The sequence below is a fragment of the Cnephaeus nilssonii genome, assembly GCF_951640355.1.
Source record: "Cnephaeus nilssonii genome assembly, chromosome: 22".
NCBI lineage: Eukaryota > Metazoa > Chordata > Mammalia > Chiroptera > Vespertilionidae > Cnephaeus > Cnephaeus nilssonii.
In genome coordinates, this window is record NC_137093.1 from 10,322,658 (window position 1) to 10,340,616 (window position 17,959).

General features: G+C 39.1%; 1 protein-coding gene across 9 annotated transcripts in view; it reads left to right on the forward strand.

The window, feature by feature from the left end:
* The window catches only part of ATXN2 (ataxin 2), an 85,725-nt gene that overhangs the window by 25,996 nt on the left and 41,770 nt on the right, over positions 1–17,959 (forward strand). For all 9 annotated transcript variants that reach the window (XM_079763311.1, XM_079763313.1, XM_079763305.1 and 6 more), the window contains exons 6-8: positions 12,879–13,003; positions 16,170–16,261; positions 16,718–16,915. In XM_079763311.1, the coding sequence (XP_079619437.1) occupies positions 12,879–13,003; positions 16,170–16,261; positions 16,718–16,915 (415 nt within the window). The remainder of the gene's footprint in view (positions 1–12,878; positions 13,004–16,169; positions 16,262–16,717; positions 16,916–17,959) is intronic.

Consider the following 17,959-nt stretch of genomic DNA (forward strand, 5'->3'; position numbering starts at 1 on the left):
GACTGTGTTTCACGCTACAGTGATAGAGTTGAGTAGTTGTAATGGAGACTTATATGGCTTGCAAAACCAAAAAATATTTGCCTACTTTATAGAAAACTTTATAGAAAAAGTTTGCCTACGTTAGCCCGCTATCAATTTTTCCTACTGCATATGGGCTGTTAGGGCTGATCAATAATACATATCATGCTGGGTTTGGTGAAATAACACAGAACATACTTTGTCTCACACTCATGCTTTGACTGTAATCTAATACTGTGTTATTTCATTTTTTTAAAATTTTATTTATTGATTTGAGAAAGAGATTTGTTGTTCCACTTATTCATGCATTCATTGGTTGATTCCTGTATGTGCCCTGACCAGGGTCGAACCCCCAACCTTGGTGTATCGGGACGACCTTCTGACCAACTGAGCTACATGGCCAGGGCATCTTCGCCCTTTGCCATCACTGTTCTCTTTCCTTTGGTTTTTTTAGTGAAGAGGATGTCTCACCTCCTGCTTAATCTCTACTTCTCCAGTCATGCCCTTGACTCTATCCATTCTGCCATTCCTGGTTCTCGCTCTTTTATATCACCTCTCTGTTTCCAAACTCTCAACCTCTTCCTCTCTGCTTACTCTTGCCCTTTAGCCTGAAAACCTATTCAAGTCCCTCTTATCCTAAAAAGTATCCCTTTTAATCTTGAGTTCTTCTAGGGACTATCTTGTCTTTCTTCCTTTCTTATCCAAACATTTTAATTACTATTTTCCACTGACTTCTCACCCCATTGTAATCTGCCTTTTGTGCTCACATCTTGAAAACTTCTGAGGCTACCAGTAACCTCTAATTGGTAGGTTTTTGGACTCTTTTGAAGTCTTTACTGGTGCATTTGATCCTGCTGATTTCACCCTCCTTCAGAAGCTGCTCTTTATTTCTCATGTGTCTTATTAATTATTCCTTTTCTGCTTTATTCTTGGGCTTTGTTTCTATCACACTGCACTGCCCTTCATGTGCTTGTGTTCCCAGTGTTAGTTTCTTTGCCCTCTGCTTACCACATACCAGTCACTTATATGGTCTCATAATTTCAGCAGCAACATATAAGCCCCTCCCCATAATGGCTGTATCATTGCCCTTATAACGTATTGTATTATAATTAGATTAGACTAGAGCGGTCATCCTCAAACTACAGCCTGCGGGCCACATGCGGGTGTTTTTGCCGTTTTGTTTTTTTACCTCAAAATAAGATATATGCAGTGTGCATAGGAATTTGTTCATAGTTTTTTTTTAAACTATAGTCCGGCCCTCCAATGGTCTGCGGGACAGTGAACTGGCCCCCTGTTTAAAAAGTTTGAGGACCCCTGGACTAGAGGCTCAGTGCACAGATTTGTGCACTGGTGGGGTCCATTGGCCTGGTCTGCGCCCTCTCGCAATCTGGGATGCCTCGTGGGATGTTGGAGAGCTGGTTTCGGCTAGATTCCTGCAGGCCAGGCCAAGGGACCCCACCAGTGCACAAATCCGTGCACCGGGCCTCTAGTATGCATATAAGATCTTTGGTTTATTTCTTCTCGTCCTCCCCTCTCTTCCCCCTGAGATTCATCAGTCTCCATGTTTCCATGCCTTTGGTTTCTGCTTCTGTGTTGAGTGTCTGCCCCCTAGTGGTCAGTGCACGTCATAGTTACCGGCTAGGCCCAGTGCACAACATTTGTGCACTTGGTAGGGTCCCTAGTCGGCTGCCGACCAGGTAGGTACTCCCTCCCTTCCCCTGGCTGCCTGCTGCCGCCGGGGCCTCCCTTCCCCCAGCCGGACCTGCCCCCTGCTCGAACTCCCAGACAAACTCCCAGTCGAGGGGACAGTTTGCATACTACTCTTTTATTATATAGGATAGGATAGATGTTTCTGTCTCCCTCATTATTATACTTTGAGCTCCTTGTACTAGTGTATGGATACTGTATTTTTATTTATTTATTTATTTTAAAAAAATATATTTTATTGATTTTTTACAGAGAGGAAGAGAGAGGGATAGAGAGTTAGAAACATCAATCAGCTGCCTCTTGCACACCCCCTACTGGGGATGTGCCCGCAACCAAGGTACATGCCCTTGACCGGAATCGAACCTGGGACCCTTGAGTCCGCAGGCCGACGCTCTATCCACTAAGCCAAACCGGTTTCGGCATGGATACTGTATTTTTATTTATTTATTTGGTCCTCGGAGCCTGGTATAGTGTTTTGGCACATAGTACTGGTGTAATACAAATGTCTTTTGAACGAATGAAATTAGAGCCTTCATGTAAAGAGTGAGAAAGCTATAAGTGTCTTATGAATACAGCCTGCCAACAAATACTTAATGAGCTGTGGAATGTGTCCATGGCTGTGCTTGTCACTATGGGCAGTTCAGAGAAACTCAAGACTTAATCTACTTGGAGTCCCTTTTGAAAACTTAGTGAAACTGTATATCCTCATCCTAGAAAAACACACAGGCTTCTACATTTAATTCCATGGTGTTCACATTTCCCTAAGGAGTTCATATATTCCATGTTAAGAAGCTCTGCCCTAGGCATTTTCAGAGTTGGAGACATCAAGGCATGTGAAAGAAATCAAGAAGAATGGAATGTTGAAATAGGTGGCATTGTTTTTCAAATGGAGTCCAGAGACATGAAGAATTGTATAAGTTATAGTAGTTGGAGGAAGTTGGGGTGTGAATGTGTGATTAGAGAGCAGTGAGAGATAATGTCATACCGATTTTTTTTTCTAATACTGTAATACTGTGGTTGTCCTGCAGGTCTGATAGGACAAGGCATTCTGAGCAGCAGAGAGGGCTCTCTTCTGCAAGGCATGCATTGGGATGCCATGGCAGTCATTGAAGGAAGAGACAGATCCTAGAGCAGGATATGGCCTGGGAAGTGCTGGATTCTGAGGAGGTCAAACGTGTTTCAGATTCATTTATGGTTGGTGCTCTGGTGGGGCAGGCAGGCCACAGCCTTGGAGCTGAGTAGACACATTATTGGAGCTAGGAGTGCAATAGCCTCTGTAGAAGGGCAGGAAATGCTAAAGTTGGACAGGTAGTCAGCTTTAAAGCTAGTCGAGTGATCAGGATCAATAGCCTGCCCTTTAGGCAAGAGGGAGGAGAGGCCCTGTGGTAGGCAGATGAGGTGTTGGATATCTTGTGGCTGGGGGCTGCCCAGGTAGCTGGGCAGGAAAGGCCTATAAGGAGGTTGACTTGGGCTTGTAGTTTTTCTAGGGAGCCAGCTCTAAGTAACACCATGATCTGATATTCTTTCCTTAAACTGAACCACCAGGAAGTTTACTGCCTCAGCTTTGCTGTGGGTTAGTAAAAGAAGAATGTGTGTCTGTGCTGGGGGCAAGTAGTGAATGGAGACTAGCATTTATTGAGGCCAGTGTGTAGGTGGCACAGAGATTGAGATTTTTTTTTAAAAAGCAGGTATAATGGAACCAGTTGAGGGGAAGCTAAATGGAGTAATTTGAGGTATTCATAGGGAAGTATTGCATACTTATTAAAATAAGGTTTCCTTCCGCAAAGTTTGTTTATACATTTTTAGAGCAAATAGAAATTCTCTGCTATATTCATTTGTATGCTAAGGTCAAAGTAATATTTATTTATTAAAAACAAAAGAATAAAAGGCAAACCTACAACATAAAGTAGAATTTTATTTAGACAAACAAAATAAAAATATTGTTTAGTACTAATAAGAGTAAGATGATCTGATTCACGATATGTATGAGAACTATTGATTTCCTCTTTATTTAATAGCGTTAATCAGCTAGACAGTATAAAACAAAAACATTTACAAAAGAAATGAGTTTAAAGTATAAAAATATATGTGGTTAAGCTGAAGACTATGAAAACACTACGGAAGGCTATAATAAGATTTGACTAAATGGAGAAATGTTCCATACTTGGACTGGAAATATTTAAAGTTGTCTACTCTCCTGAAAGTAATATCTAAAGATAATATTATCTCTATTGTAGAAATTGACAAAATGATTCTAAAGTTTATAAAGTATTATGTATTAACAGAAGAATTTTGGAAATTCTTTTCTACCAGAGTCACAAAAGATGACTTGCCCTACCATACAGTAAAATGCATTAGAATTAAAGAATAGTGATGATTGTGGTAAAGAATAGGGAATCCAAAACAGACAATTTATATGAGCATTTTATTAATATGTGGTAAAGATAATACTTAAATATGGAGTTAAGGTGGGTTATTCAGTAAATGCTGTTGGGACAGTTGGGAGGAATTAGATTCCTACTTTATACCTATCACCAAAATAAAACCTAAATGGTTAAAGAAAAAACATTTTTAAATTAAAACTATATAGGAATTCTAGAACAAGCCTATGAATTCATATCATTTTGAGATAGAGGATGACTTTATAAGTATGAACATCAAAGCAAAAATGCATAAAGAAAAAGATTTAAGTATTTAATTATAAAATATTAAAGACTTACATGTATGCAGAAGTACCATAAAATTTAGAAGACATGTTCCATACTGGGGAAATGGAATAAAATAAGTTTTACAAATGGCTAGTGAACACGTGGAAAGATAGTCCACCTCACAAGTAATCAAAGGTGTGTTGTTTCAAAGGCGTGGAATGTGATTTTTCATCTCTCAGGCTTGCTGAACGGTAAAAGTGAGAAAGATGAATATTAACCTTGTGATAGTGAGGGACTCAAGAAACGACTTACACTCTGCTAGTGGGACAGTTGAAGTAAAAACAAGTAGAATTCTTGAACTCTCTAGTAGATAATTGAAAATGAGTCCAGGGCACTTTCAGGAAGACAGTTTACTTGGTTGTATTGTATAATGCTAGTATACCCAGTTACTATCTGGTTTTAGTTTTATTTTCTCTTACTCTGCAGAGTCTTAGTAGTGTCTTTATCAATAGCATATATATTAAAACTAGTAAAAAAGTAGGGCAGTGAGAGAATGTGGGTAAATTGTCTCCATTTTAATTTCTATTCCATCTGACTAAAGAGAGAAATGATTGCTTTTTTTACCCAGATCAGCCCTGGCTCAGAATTTTACATGAGCATGTGCATTTGAATAGTTGTTCCTCTAATTTATATTAGAAAAGAACAGTCTGAATCTTTAAACTGTTTTTATATTTGCCAGGGAAACAGGCGTGCATATAGCTGTAAGAATTGGAATGAATTTCATTTACTTTTTCTTTATCTATTTCTGGACACTTTTGCTATAATTCTCAGAGTAAGTTTTTTGTAAAAAGACTACTGTGCTGGCTAGTAGTACTGGCAGTTCAGTTACTAAATTCTGGTTTTTGATTCCTGAATATTTCTGAATGTTGTTTTGTTTTTTTTGCCCTAAATTTGTACAAAATTACTTTATTTCCTTTCTCATTCTTTAACTTTTGAGATGAAAATTGTTCCTTTTATAAAGAAATGCTGAAACACTGGTTGGAGCCATTTTGCCCTTCCAAATAGCACAGACTAAAAGCTCCTCCTTCCCCTCAAAATGGGGCTCTGCACCCAGAGCCCATTGGAGAAGCTGAAAACAGAATGCCCACCTGCTGATGCCTCACCCCACAAACTATCTTCTTTTGGCACCACTGTTAGAATGTCTTCTAATATCTTTTGGAGGTAGTGCAGGAATAAGAAATCTAACATTTTGTGGAATCTCTCAGCTACTGGGACAAGAGCCGGAAAGGCTCTATTGCCTGTGCTGCAGAACAGATCCTGGTTTCCTGTTCCGATCCTACCAAGTATGAATTCAGGATGACCTATTACTTTATGCTAGCTCTTTCTGATTCATTCTCCCCTAAAAAAATCAATAAAACTTTCAGTTGAAGGAAAATTTTTGGGACTGACTTTTATGGATCTAACCTCAAAGACATGAATTTATTATTATATAACTGTCATCTCCATGGTACTACTTCTAATATGAAATAGTTCTGCTTGATAGCCCAGAATTACAATTAGAAAATAGTTGTGATCATTCAAAATGAACAGTATCCACTCCTGCATTTTTTAATAGGCAAGTGCTTGTCTGGTGTATTTTGTAATGTAACTATAATTTCTTAGTGTTTAGAACAGAGGCTTTCAGGTTTTCCATAGTTTTGTGACTAAGACCCTGATACCTTCCTTCCAAGGTTAGGGTGCAAATGGTAGATTTTACAAAAATTTATTTTCATGTTGGTTATTTGGAACAGAGCACTATTCCTGTAGAAACTTAGCCTTCTGAGCTCTGTTACATATGTGTCTTATCTCCATCCCATTTTAGCAGTCTGCTTTCATGACTGTTGTCATGGCTTGTAACTGCTTTCTATTCCAGAATGCCCTCCCAGATCTACTCTGACCAAGGTCCACTCTGACCACAGCCAACTTAACCTTGACTCTTCTCCCTTTCTTCTGTGCCCCTCAGAGGGCTCTCTGACCCTTCCCCAGCCTTCCATTTGTTTAAATAAAGAATTGGGTTCATTTGTATGATCCTCCTCTGGCCTTCCATTTTTAAACTCCTCTCTGTAGACTCCTATAGCCAGCCTGCTGGGTGTGGCTGGGGACATTCCATTATGGTGCTGGTTAGTTTCTAACTCTTGCTGGAGCTTTAGGAGGGCTCAGCACATCTTTTTTAACCTGTTTCTACAACCTTAACGATCAGTTCTTTCCAGTCATTTTTATCCACAGCAGAAAGTTCTTTCTTACTACTTTTTAAAACATAATTTTTAACCTGGATCCATGGATTTCCAAATGGTTTGTGAAGTGGACTTAGGGCATTTTTGAACTTGGATGGGGAAAAAAAATTACATTTTTATTTGCATTACCTTTTCATTGAAATTTAGCATTTTTTTCCCTCCGTTATTAATGTAGGCAACAAATCACTAGTATTTGCAGTATCTGTGACTCTAGCACCTATAGCATTCAGGTAATTTTATATCATTTGTATGGATGTGGATACCTAAAAAATTACTTAAGCTCGTTGACTCTTTAAAATTGCAATAGTTACTCGCTGTTAGAATTTACTGTTTCCTGATTAATAAAGAAGCATATATCACTATGGCACAGATGTGTTTTTTTGGTTTTGATAACAGCATTTCATTATATTTTATTTCCTATGTCTTTTATGCAATTACTAAATCCAGATCCCCTAAAATGCCAGAGGGGTACATGTTAAGTCTGATAATGATTTTAAGAATCCCTAATCTAGAGGCTCCCTGTGCCCCATCTCCCTGAAATCCTCTCATCCTTTTTCCCTCTCCTGCCTGAGGACCTTGCCTCCACTAGTCCACTTGGTTCTGTTGTTCCTACCCACACAACCTGGGCCCTCACTGTGTTCATTATCCCCATCTTGTTTCTTCACGCTATTCTTTAATATTTCCTATATAATAAAATGCCTGGTTTAGTATATACTTATGATGTGAAAATTATAAAAATATGAGTAAAATACAAAGGTAATCTCACCTATGGACTTGTGTACAGTTTGGAGAAATTTTTTTATTTTATTAAATATATATTTTTTATTGAAGCAAGAGGGGGAGAGAGAGAGAGAGAGAGAGAGAGAGAGAGAGAGAGAGAGAGAGAAACATCAATGATGAGAAAAAAATCATTGATTGGCTCCCTCCTGCACACCCCACACTGGGGATGGAGCCCGCAACCTGGGCATATGCTCATACTGGGAATCGAACCATGACCTCCTGGTTCATAGGTCGATGCTCAACTACTAAGCCACACTGGTTGGGCAGAAATTTTATTTTTAATGCTACTCTAGTCTATATTATAACCCCTTTCCTTCCCCCTACTTAATTCATATGTGTGTGTGTGTGTGTGTGTGTGTGTGTGTGTGTGTGTATATGTGTGTGTGTGTGTGTGTGTGTATGTGTGTGTGTGTGTGTGTGTGTGTATATATATATATATGATTTTTTTTCCCCCAAGAAAGGGAGGGAGAGAGAGAGAGAGAGTAATGACTAGAGGCCCAGTGCATTCGTGTACGGGTAGGGTCCCTAGCGGCTGCCGGCTGGGGCCTTCCTTTGCACCCACCATGACCTGGTGCTGCCCACTCACCTGCTCCACCATCCCAGCGGTTCTGCTCTCCTCGGGGCCCATCAGAGCTGGCAGCGCCTCCACTGTTGCCTGCTGCCAGTGCTGTGTCGCTGACGCCCACCATGTCCCGCGCTGCCCCCTGTTGGTCAGCGCATGTCTAACTCCCGGTTGGTTGAACTCCCACCCGTAGGGATAATTTGCATATTAGCTTTTTATTATATTGGATAGGATGAGAGAGAATCACTAATCGGCTGCTTCTGCATGCCTCCTACCAGGGATAGAGCTTGCAACCTGGGCATGTGCCCTGACCTCTTGGTTCATAGGTTGACGCTCAACTGCTGAGTCACACTTGTTGAGCACCCCTACTTAATTCTTGCTTGTGTTTTTGAAGGCCTTGATCAACTGTTGCTTTTAAGGCCACAGCCTCTTATTCTCAGAACTAAATATTTGCTTCAATCTGTAACTACTCTTCCATATACCTAGAGCTCCTGCAGGAAAAGTCAGGGGTTCTATCTTAAGTCAGATATGAATCCCCAGCTCATCCAAACTCAATAATACTCAGTAAATATTAAATATGGTCTCATTTGTGAGGTTGGCACCCACTATAACTGTAGACTCTATTGTGTATAGATTGGTCCATGTATAACTGATGGTACATGTTAAGAAAATACTTTTTAAAGTAATTGAAAAAGTCACATTATTAATAATGGTCAAAATAGAATGATATCATTGAAATGAAATTTTTTATTTATCTAGGATTTCAGTGTTTGAGACCTAGCTGGTTTGCTTAGTGGATAGAGTGTTGACCTGCAGACTGAAGGGTCCCAGGTTTGATTCTGGTCAAGGGTACAAAGGCCGGGTTGCGGGCTGGATCCTCAGTAGGGGGTGTGCAGGAGGCAGCCGATCATCAATGTTTCTATCTCTCCCTCTCCCTTCCTCTCTGAAATAAAAATACCTATATTAAAAAAAAATTCAGTGTTTGACAAAACAGATTTAATTGAAAGATGAACTAGATAGTTGAGGATTTTGGTGAAGATTTTTCTGGAAGCATATTTTAGGGGTTCTGTTGTTAAGTCTGATAATGATTTTTAAACTTCTAGTTTTATGTCATTTTGTAGTTTTTTTAATATATATATGTATTATTGATTTCAGAGAGGAAGGGAGAAGGAGAGAGAGATAGAAACATCAATGATGAGAGAGAATCATTGATTGGCTGCCTCCTGCATACCCCTCACTGGGGATCGAGCCCGCAATTCGGGCATGTGCCCTTGACCAGAATCGAACCTGGGACCCTTTGGTCTGCAGGCCGATGCTATAGCCACTGAGCCAAACCAGCCAGGGCTCATTTTGTAGTTTTAATAAATTTAATTTATATTACTTTATGGTATGCTACTAGCCTTTAACTTATCTCACCACTATTCTGGCTCTTTAAAATATTCCCCAACAACTTCGCTTCTTCAGTCATAATTGAAAACTTGAGGAGAGCACCTATCCTATTTCCTGGGTATGGAACTGAGGGAATGCCTATGGGAGGTGGAGGGGGGGAAGCATATTGGTTGAGGCATTTCTTTCCAATCACCACAAGGTGGCACCACTGGCTCAGAATGACTGGGTTTTTGCCCAGAATCAGAAGGAAGGGAAGGCTTTGAGAGCCCACCTGCTGTAGGGGTAGAAGAGGGGAGTTTGGAGGGGGGGCGGGCATGGGGCAGGTAGTTTATACTCCTTTTTCGTTATAGTTTAGAGATTTTTGTAAATTGGATGTTTATAAAGCAGGGAATTAAGCACATGATGAATTTATATCCATTATTTCATCTGATAATTTTTGTGTTTTTTTTTCTTTCTGTACCTGTAGTTGCTTCAGAAACAGGTAATATTTTTCTAACAGTCACTTTGTATTCTTGCATCTTGCCTTTATAATGCTTTTGTTTCTTACCATAGAAGATAATGGAAAATTAATATACTCTGACTTATGGCATTAGAAAAATCTACATGCAAATTCCCACAATTGCAATTGATTATAGCCAGTTGATTTTCTGAACTTTGCTGGCATTCTGGATATAACATTGTACTATGTGATACCAACAATGTTTTTAAAAAATCCAAACATGGCTGTTAATAAAGCATTTTTAGAATTTATAGTAGTGGTTGTTGGTAACAGTGTAGAATGGAATATCCAGATCTTGATTTCTTTTAGCGAATGATCCAGTGTTGATCTGAAATAGAGTGTTTATGACCAGGGTGTTCTCCAGCATCCTGACACTGTAGCCTCACTTTGTGCTGACTCCCCCTTCAGCGCATCTTTCCCTAAACTTTCTACCCATCTTTCAAAAGGGATTGTCTTTGGGGAAATTTTGATTTTATTTATTTATTTTTAAATTTAATTTTTAATTTTTATTTCAGAGGAAGGGAGAGAGAGAGAGAGAAACATCAGTGATGAGAGAGAATCATTGATTGGCTGCCTCCTGCACTCCCCCTGCTGGGGATCAAGCCCACAACCTGGGCATGTGCCCTTGACAGGAATCAGATTCTGTAGTGGATGCTCTTTCCACTGAACCAAACAGGCTAGGGCTCTTTGGGGGAAATTATAAAAGTAATATCATTCCTTTATTAAGAGAAACACTTTCACATTTTCTCTTCCCCCATTTCTACCTTGAAATAAAACCATAATGCTCTAAGTAAAAACAGGTGAATAGTTAATTCCTTTTATAAGGTTGGTATTGTAAACAGGAGATTTAAGATAATGTAGAATTGGAAAAATAGGTTATTTAATAAATGGCCTCTTTCTACAGCCTAAACTCTGATCAGCAGAGGAAAACTTGGTTCAGTGAAGTTTGCTTTTTTTTACCCTCAGTGGGAGCCTTGCTGTTTTCTTTTAGAATAATAGTATATTATTATAAAAGTACATTTAAGTTATTTTTTTGTATTTTTAAATTTCAGGACAGCTTGGCTTGGTCTCTACTCTTTCCAAATACTTTGCCATACATACACACACATTCCTGCAGCGAGAAAAAGTCCATTTGTGTTGTTGTGTAAAAAAAAAAATCTCTTGCTGCTTTGAGCTTTAATTTTGTGAATAAAAATAATGCTACTTTTAATACTGGGTTTCCATCTAAGTATGTGCTTTATTTACTTAAATATATGCTTTTCTAAAATTAGTGTGATTAAAACATTAACAGGATCTTAACTATAAATTAATAATCCTGTTGCTTCTTGCAGAAGATAACATGACTGGTTTGGAATTTTTCTGTAGTCTAGTTTTCTGTTCTAGTTTTGTGAAAATTAAACTAGTGAATTTCAGCATCCTAATGTAAGTTATTATTTGATGTTTTTTAGAGCATTTCACATTCTTGAAAATACACATGCCAAAATTAATTTTTACCAAGAATCTGTGTAACTTGATTTAGGTGAATGTCATGGAAAGCCAGGATTTTAGGACCATAAGTGGCTTCCAGCTGATTGTCATTATGAAGTCAGCATCAGCCTGTTAGGCTCTCTCAGAAAGTTTTCCCACAATGGAGTCACTTCTAGTGAGTACTCCTTCCCATTCTCAACTATAGTGTGCAGCTCTGGGGAGGCCCCCTGCGTACACGCTTGGCTGTTATTACTGCTAGCAAGGAGAACTGTGCTGCTGGCAGAGCTGGCAGCTAAGCCCATTAGTGCAAGTATGTCTCTCTTTCCTAGTGAGTGTGCTGCCGCATCCCTCCCCACACCTTCATCCATCCCTGGTTTGGGATGAGGGGAGGTAAAAGCTAGTTAGGCTTGTAGTGCCATCCATAAATTTGCTGCCATAAATTTCTTACTTTATTATCACCTTGCTCACTAGAGAGCTGATAATAGTTACAGGAGCAGTATCAAATAAAAAAATTACTCTGGAATTGGCTCTTTTGAGGAGACACAGCTGTTGATTCTTCCCTTCTTTTCCGTGGTGGTAGCTTGCAGTAGGGGTGAGGGCACAATGACTGGGAGCCAGATCAGCAGAAGTATCACTGCCTAGCCCTGTGCTAGGTGATGCCATATGAGTCCAGCCACTTAAGTGCAAACCTTTATCTCCAAAGCATTTTCTAATGTTGCCCCAGTGGACCTTTATTTAGCAGAGTCCTAACTCCCAACTAGAGAACATTTTCCTGTGCTGGGATAGCTGCTATAGACAGATAGATAGTTCCCGTCAGCCAAACATGCTGATGCCATGTTGCTTTCACTAGCTAGTGCTCCTCAGTAATATTAGCAGAGGAGAAGCAGACACAAGTGAGAAAGAATTGATTGGAAGTTCAGATAGCCCTGCCGTGTGAGCTTTCTGGAGACGGGAAACACTTTTGGGCCTGAACTTTGTAACAGGGTAGCTATAGGGAAAAACGGGTTCTGTGGAGAATGGGTCACTTTGAGTAGCTTCAGTTACTAATGGCAAGGGTATGTTAGGGTACTGATGCTTGCATATAGACATGGGCTCAGAAAGTTGAAAAATCTTCCCACGTTTGGCTGCAGGACCACTGAGGGCATGTCTAATTACTGGGTTCTTTTAACAAAAGAGATCGTTAGGTGGATGGATAGACGTTTTCTGGATTACTTCAAAAACACAAAGTAATTATTTTTCATATAATTTAATGATTTGTGAATATATGAAAACATTTCATGTGGCTTAAAATTATATGGAAAACATCTTTATTAATAATTATCTATGATGCCAATTAAGTTTTCTGAAGTTAGAAGCATCAGATATCTGAAAGCATACTGTTAATGAATGTTATTAATGAACGTTATTCTTTCTGTATTAGAAATTCCCTTTCCATAGTTATTTTTAGCATACATCTTTGTTGGTAATTTATGTGTATAGTTTAGCCCATTGTATGGGTGGTTGTATGATCTTTCAACCAAAAACATCCTTTGCAGATGCTTTTACTGACTCAGCTATCAGTGCTAAAGTGAATGGTGAACACAAAGAGAAGGACCTGGAGCCCTGGGATGCAGGGGAACTCACTACCAGTGAGGAGCTAGAAGCTTTGGAAAATGACGTCGTAAGTAAAATCTTTGGATTGCTATCAGACTATGGCCATGTGATGTGGTATGACATCCTATCACTTGGATTTAATTTAAGTATATAGTTGTTGTTGTACTTATATTTAAAGCATCAGTTTTATTGTGTAAATGTAGATTGTTGTCTGTATTTCCCCTCCTTCCCCACCCCCAACCCAGGACAGTAAATACAGAAAAAATGTTTCTTTGGGATGCTTACGAATTATTCCTAAGTTTTTAAAGTAAGTCATAATGAGCAACTTACAAATCTAAACCATGGGAAACTGGAAGTGCCAGAATATTTTGCTTTGAGTGCTCTGCCCCATGAGGCAGCCCAAGGCAGGTGGTATGGTGCCTTAATTGTCTGTTGACTTTAGGTGAGGTCCAAGTACATCTTTTAGGCTTGTCTGAAAAAGAAGTACTAATTATTAAGGTCTATAGTTAGGTAACTTTATAATTAAAGCAACAAATTTCTTAATCTAAATTAGGATCATTCTCCATAAAAACCTATTTATAAAAGCCTCTTGGCAAATATTTTTACTTTTCCTATAACACGCCATCTGTAAATCAAATGCTTAATAAAGGCTGTCTTTAGGATTCTGTAAACAAATTTTCTAAACTGCAGAGATAGAAAGCAAAGTCTCTTGACAAAAATGAGTGTTTAGGGAGCAAAATTTGAATCGGATGAAGAATCTTCCATTGAATATTACAGAGAAGTCTTATAACAAATCTGTGCTTTATCTTTAAGTCATTGTTCAGTTATAAATACGTAGGCAGCACATGACTATTAATTTTGAAGCTTTAAAGAATCACAGATAACCCGATGTGAAGGCTCTCAGGCCTGCACAGCACCTGTGTGGAGGGTGTAGTGAAGCAGGCTCTCTTTTTTATTGGTAGTGAGGCAGATAAGTGGATAGGTGCTTTCTAGAGAGCATTCTGGCACTATCTTACCCGAATTTAAAATACACATACACTTTGGTCTAGCAGTTCTGCCCCTGAGAATTTATTTTTCCATAATAAATCCGTAGACATGAAAGTAATTATGTTTGAGGATTTTTTTGCAGCTGTTTCTGATAGTGAAAAATTGGATATAGCCTCACTGTCACAGAGGGTGTGCGTTAAGTAGTTTTAGTGTACCTTCCTTCAATTGAAATACTATATGTCCATTAAAAAGGAAAGTATTTTGGTATGGGAAGGTATGTAAGACTTAATGAATGAAAAAGCATGGTGGAGAACAAGAAGATCATATTTGGGTTTTAAAATAAAGAGAGAGCCAATTATATGTGCATAGGGACTGTCTGGATTATGTCCAAGAAATTGTTAATAGTGGTTAGGCACACATTTACTTTTTATTGGGTGTTTTTCTGCAGTTTAGATTTTTTACATGGAGCATAAACTACTTAAGTAATTTTAAAGCCTTCATAGGTAACTGATTTTCTGTCCATGTTAGGCCTAAGGAGTTGTTTTAGTGGTGGAATTACATTATAGTTTTGTTTTTAAATATATTTTTATTGATTTTAGAGAGGAAGGGAGAGGGATAGAGAGATAGAAATATCAGTGATGAGAGCGAATCATTGATTGGCTGCCTCCTGCATGCCCCACACTGGGGATCGAGTATGCAACCCGGGCATGTGCCCTTGGCCGGAATCAACCTGGGACCCTTCAGTCCACAAGCTGATGCTCGATCCACTGAGCCAAACCAACTAGGGCTACATTATAGTTTTATCTGGACTAACACAGAGAACTCAAGGTCGATGGGTGACCTTAGAAGCAAGGTTTTGTGTTGAAGTTGCCATGGACATTGCTTGGATGATTCTGTGTTCTCTCTTCTGGGATGGATAATGATTATGGACTGTATTTTGGTCCTTTCCACCAGTCAGGCCTTTAAAAGAAGAGTTGAAACAATAGAGAAGCGATTGATTATCTAGACATTAATATTCACCAGTGAAGATTCTTGCTGCCTCTGCCCCTGATGGATTAATTTTTATGGATTAAAAAGTGTAGTTTAGCCCTGACCAGGTAGCTCAGTTGCTTAGCCCTTTGCACTCGCTTGCTTTTTTCATCGAGCTGCTACCGATGCTAACCGTGTCGAGTCACACTCGACATCCGAGTGCAAAAGGTTAAAGCATTGTCCCGATATGCCAGGTTCGATCCCAGTCAAGGCACATACAAGAAGCAACCAATAAATGCATAAATAATTGGAACAACAAATTGATCTCTCTCTCTCTCTCTCCCTCCCTCCCTCCCTCCCCCCTTCCCCTCCCCCTCTCTTCCTCCCTCCTCCCTTCCCCCTTTCCCGCCCCCACTTCCCCTCTTCCTCTGTCTCTCAAAATCAATAAATAGAAAAAAAAAAATTTTTTTAAGTATGTAGTTTAGCTTGAGAGAATGGTAGTTTTCTCATAGGATTGTAGAGTTGTCTACACTGAGGTTACAGGTTAGGGTACCAAGGCCTAGAATTTCATTGCTGAGGACCATAGCTACTAATGGCAAAGCTGGTTCTAAAACTGCTCTTGTGACTTTGTCCAGTGGTTGCCTGTTTACTCTGTCATGCTGCCTTTCCTTTGAGCCTCTGCCTTCCCAAAGGGAGGGGAGGATGGCAGGGAACTGGTACCCTGCTCCACCTATAAGTAGTAATGCAGCAGGGAAAGCTTTGGCTTCTTCCTTCCTTCCTCCAAAACACTGAAAATCTTTTTGGCTGTCAAAAACACCCCTTGTCCCGCACAGACCTGATGATTAGTCCACTCAGGTCACAAACCTGATGATCAGTCAAGATTTCCAGTAAATACCCTCAAGAACAGCGGTCAACAACCGGTGGTCCGCGAGGTCCAAAAGGTTGGTGACTGCTGCTTTAGAAAGATGGCTGCTAGGGAGTAGGGAAAGGAGAAAATCCTGACCTAAGGGGGCTCATGTTTTATGAAGTAACTGAAATGTTCTGAATTTTTACTAATCTGTCAAATAATTGTTTTATATAGTTACTTACCAACTTGTAGGGGCTGATGTACAAGAAAAGTTTTTCCTTAAAACATTTCTAAAGGAAAATTTTGCCTATTTTCTAGATTGTGCTAGTATAGTATAGGATAGATATTGTTAATGCAGATATTGATTGTAACTGAATTAAAGAAGACAAATACTTTGTCATTTTGAAAAATGAGCTTCATTTTCTTCTAGTCTAATGGATGGGATCCCAATGATATGTTTCGATATAATGAAGAAAATTATGGTGTAGTGTCTACATATGATAGCAGTTTATCTTCATATACGTAAGTTCAAAAAGTTTGCTTTTATTTTAGTGCATTTGTCTTTGGTTATCAACTTAAATTATGATGTTGAATAAATTCTGTTGCTTTTAAATTAAACAATTTTGTGAAAGCATTATCTATTACTCCCTAAGCTGATAAATTCTCACTAAACAGGGAATACACATAGTTTACATATACTCTAAATGTATGCTGTATAAACATTTTATACACTAAATTAACAAGTCTAGTAGTTATGGGGGAATAATCAATTTAACCGGTTTTGGAAATGTTATATTCCTTTAGAGAAAAGATAATAACATAATTCAAGTTTTGATTTACAATATATAGATCACTGTAACTCTCTTACAATTTTACCAGAATTTCAAACTCTAAATTCCCTTAATAGTTGATTGTGACAATTACATAAACCATGACTTTAAAATACTCACTTTGCTTTTTGTTTTCCTCATGTTTCAGGGTGCCCTTAGAAAGGGATAATTCAGAAGAATTTTTAAAACGAGAAGCAAGAGCAAACCAATTAGCAGAAGAAATTGAATCAAGTGCCCAGTACAAAGCCCGGGTAGCCCTGGAAAATGATGATAGGAGCGAAGAAGAAAAATACACAGCAGTTCAGAGAAATTCCAGTGAACGTGAGGGTCACGGCATAAACACTAGGTATTTAAAGGAAATCATGATGCAGTATTTTGGATACACCATTCAAGGTCTGTGTGAGAAGGTGTATTATTATTATTATTATATTTCATCTTCCTTTAATGTAGCTTAGGTAGGAAATGCAAATGGAATTGCTTTAAGGTTCTATTAGAGAGAAGATTATAGAAATCTTGGAAAGTATTTTTAGAGCATCAGCTTTCTGTTGTCAAGTGTTGGATATACAGCGATGAGAAAGCCAAGGTCTGGAAGAGCTCATTTAGATTAGCGGTGTGTTCAAAGTACTAGGGACGTTCAGAGTGAGGAGGAACTAGCATAGCCTGTATGGTCAGAGGGGGTGACATTTTGTGATAGCATAGTAGATCTATCAGCCACTCAGAGAAATAGAAGAATTCCTCACATGGTGAAAAGGTAAGTGGAAGAACCCCACCAGCTGAGGAAAAGGCCAGTGGTTTCATGTGTGTAGGGTACAGGGTGAGTGTTGAGGGTGCAGGGGTGGCTGCTGGTGATAGGAACTGAGGTAGTGAAGGGCTTCACATGTCATGTTAAAAGAGCACCTTGTAGGCAGGGGATGATGTGAAGGAACTCTGGGACATTGAGAACTGACTGAAACATGGAGACCAGTTAGTGTTGCAATAGTTCAAGTGTGAGAACTTGGTAACCAACTAGACCAGAGCTAGCAATGGAAAGGTTAGAAAAACCAGGGGTGACTGAGGTTTATTTGATAACTAAGTGAGCTGGTGGTTGAACTGGTAATGGAGACAGAAAATGTGGAGCAAGTTTGAGGGGCGATATAATGAGTCTATCTGTGCAGTTTATTGCATTTGAGGGCTTCACAGATCTTTCATTCATCTGTTCAGACGTGTGTTGAAAAGCACCTGCTATCCCGTTTCACCACACTCATAGCTGAGAGTCTGGTGATTTGAATGAAAGTGTACAGTGGGAGATGTTGAGACTGGGACTGGCAGGGGCACTTGGTATTCATTAGCATTGTTGATATTAAAGTCATGAACAACCTTGAATAGACACAGAGAGAAGAGATCTCAGAGA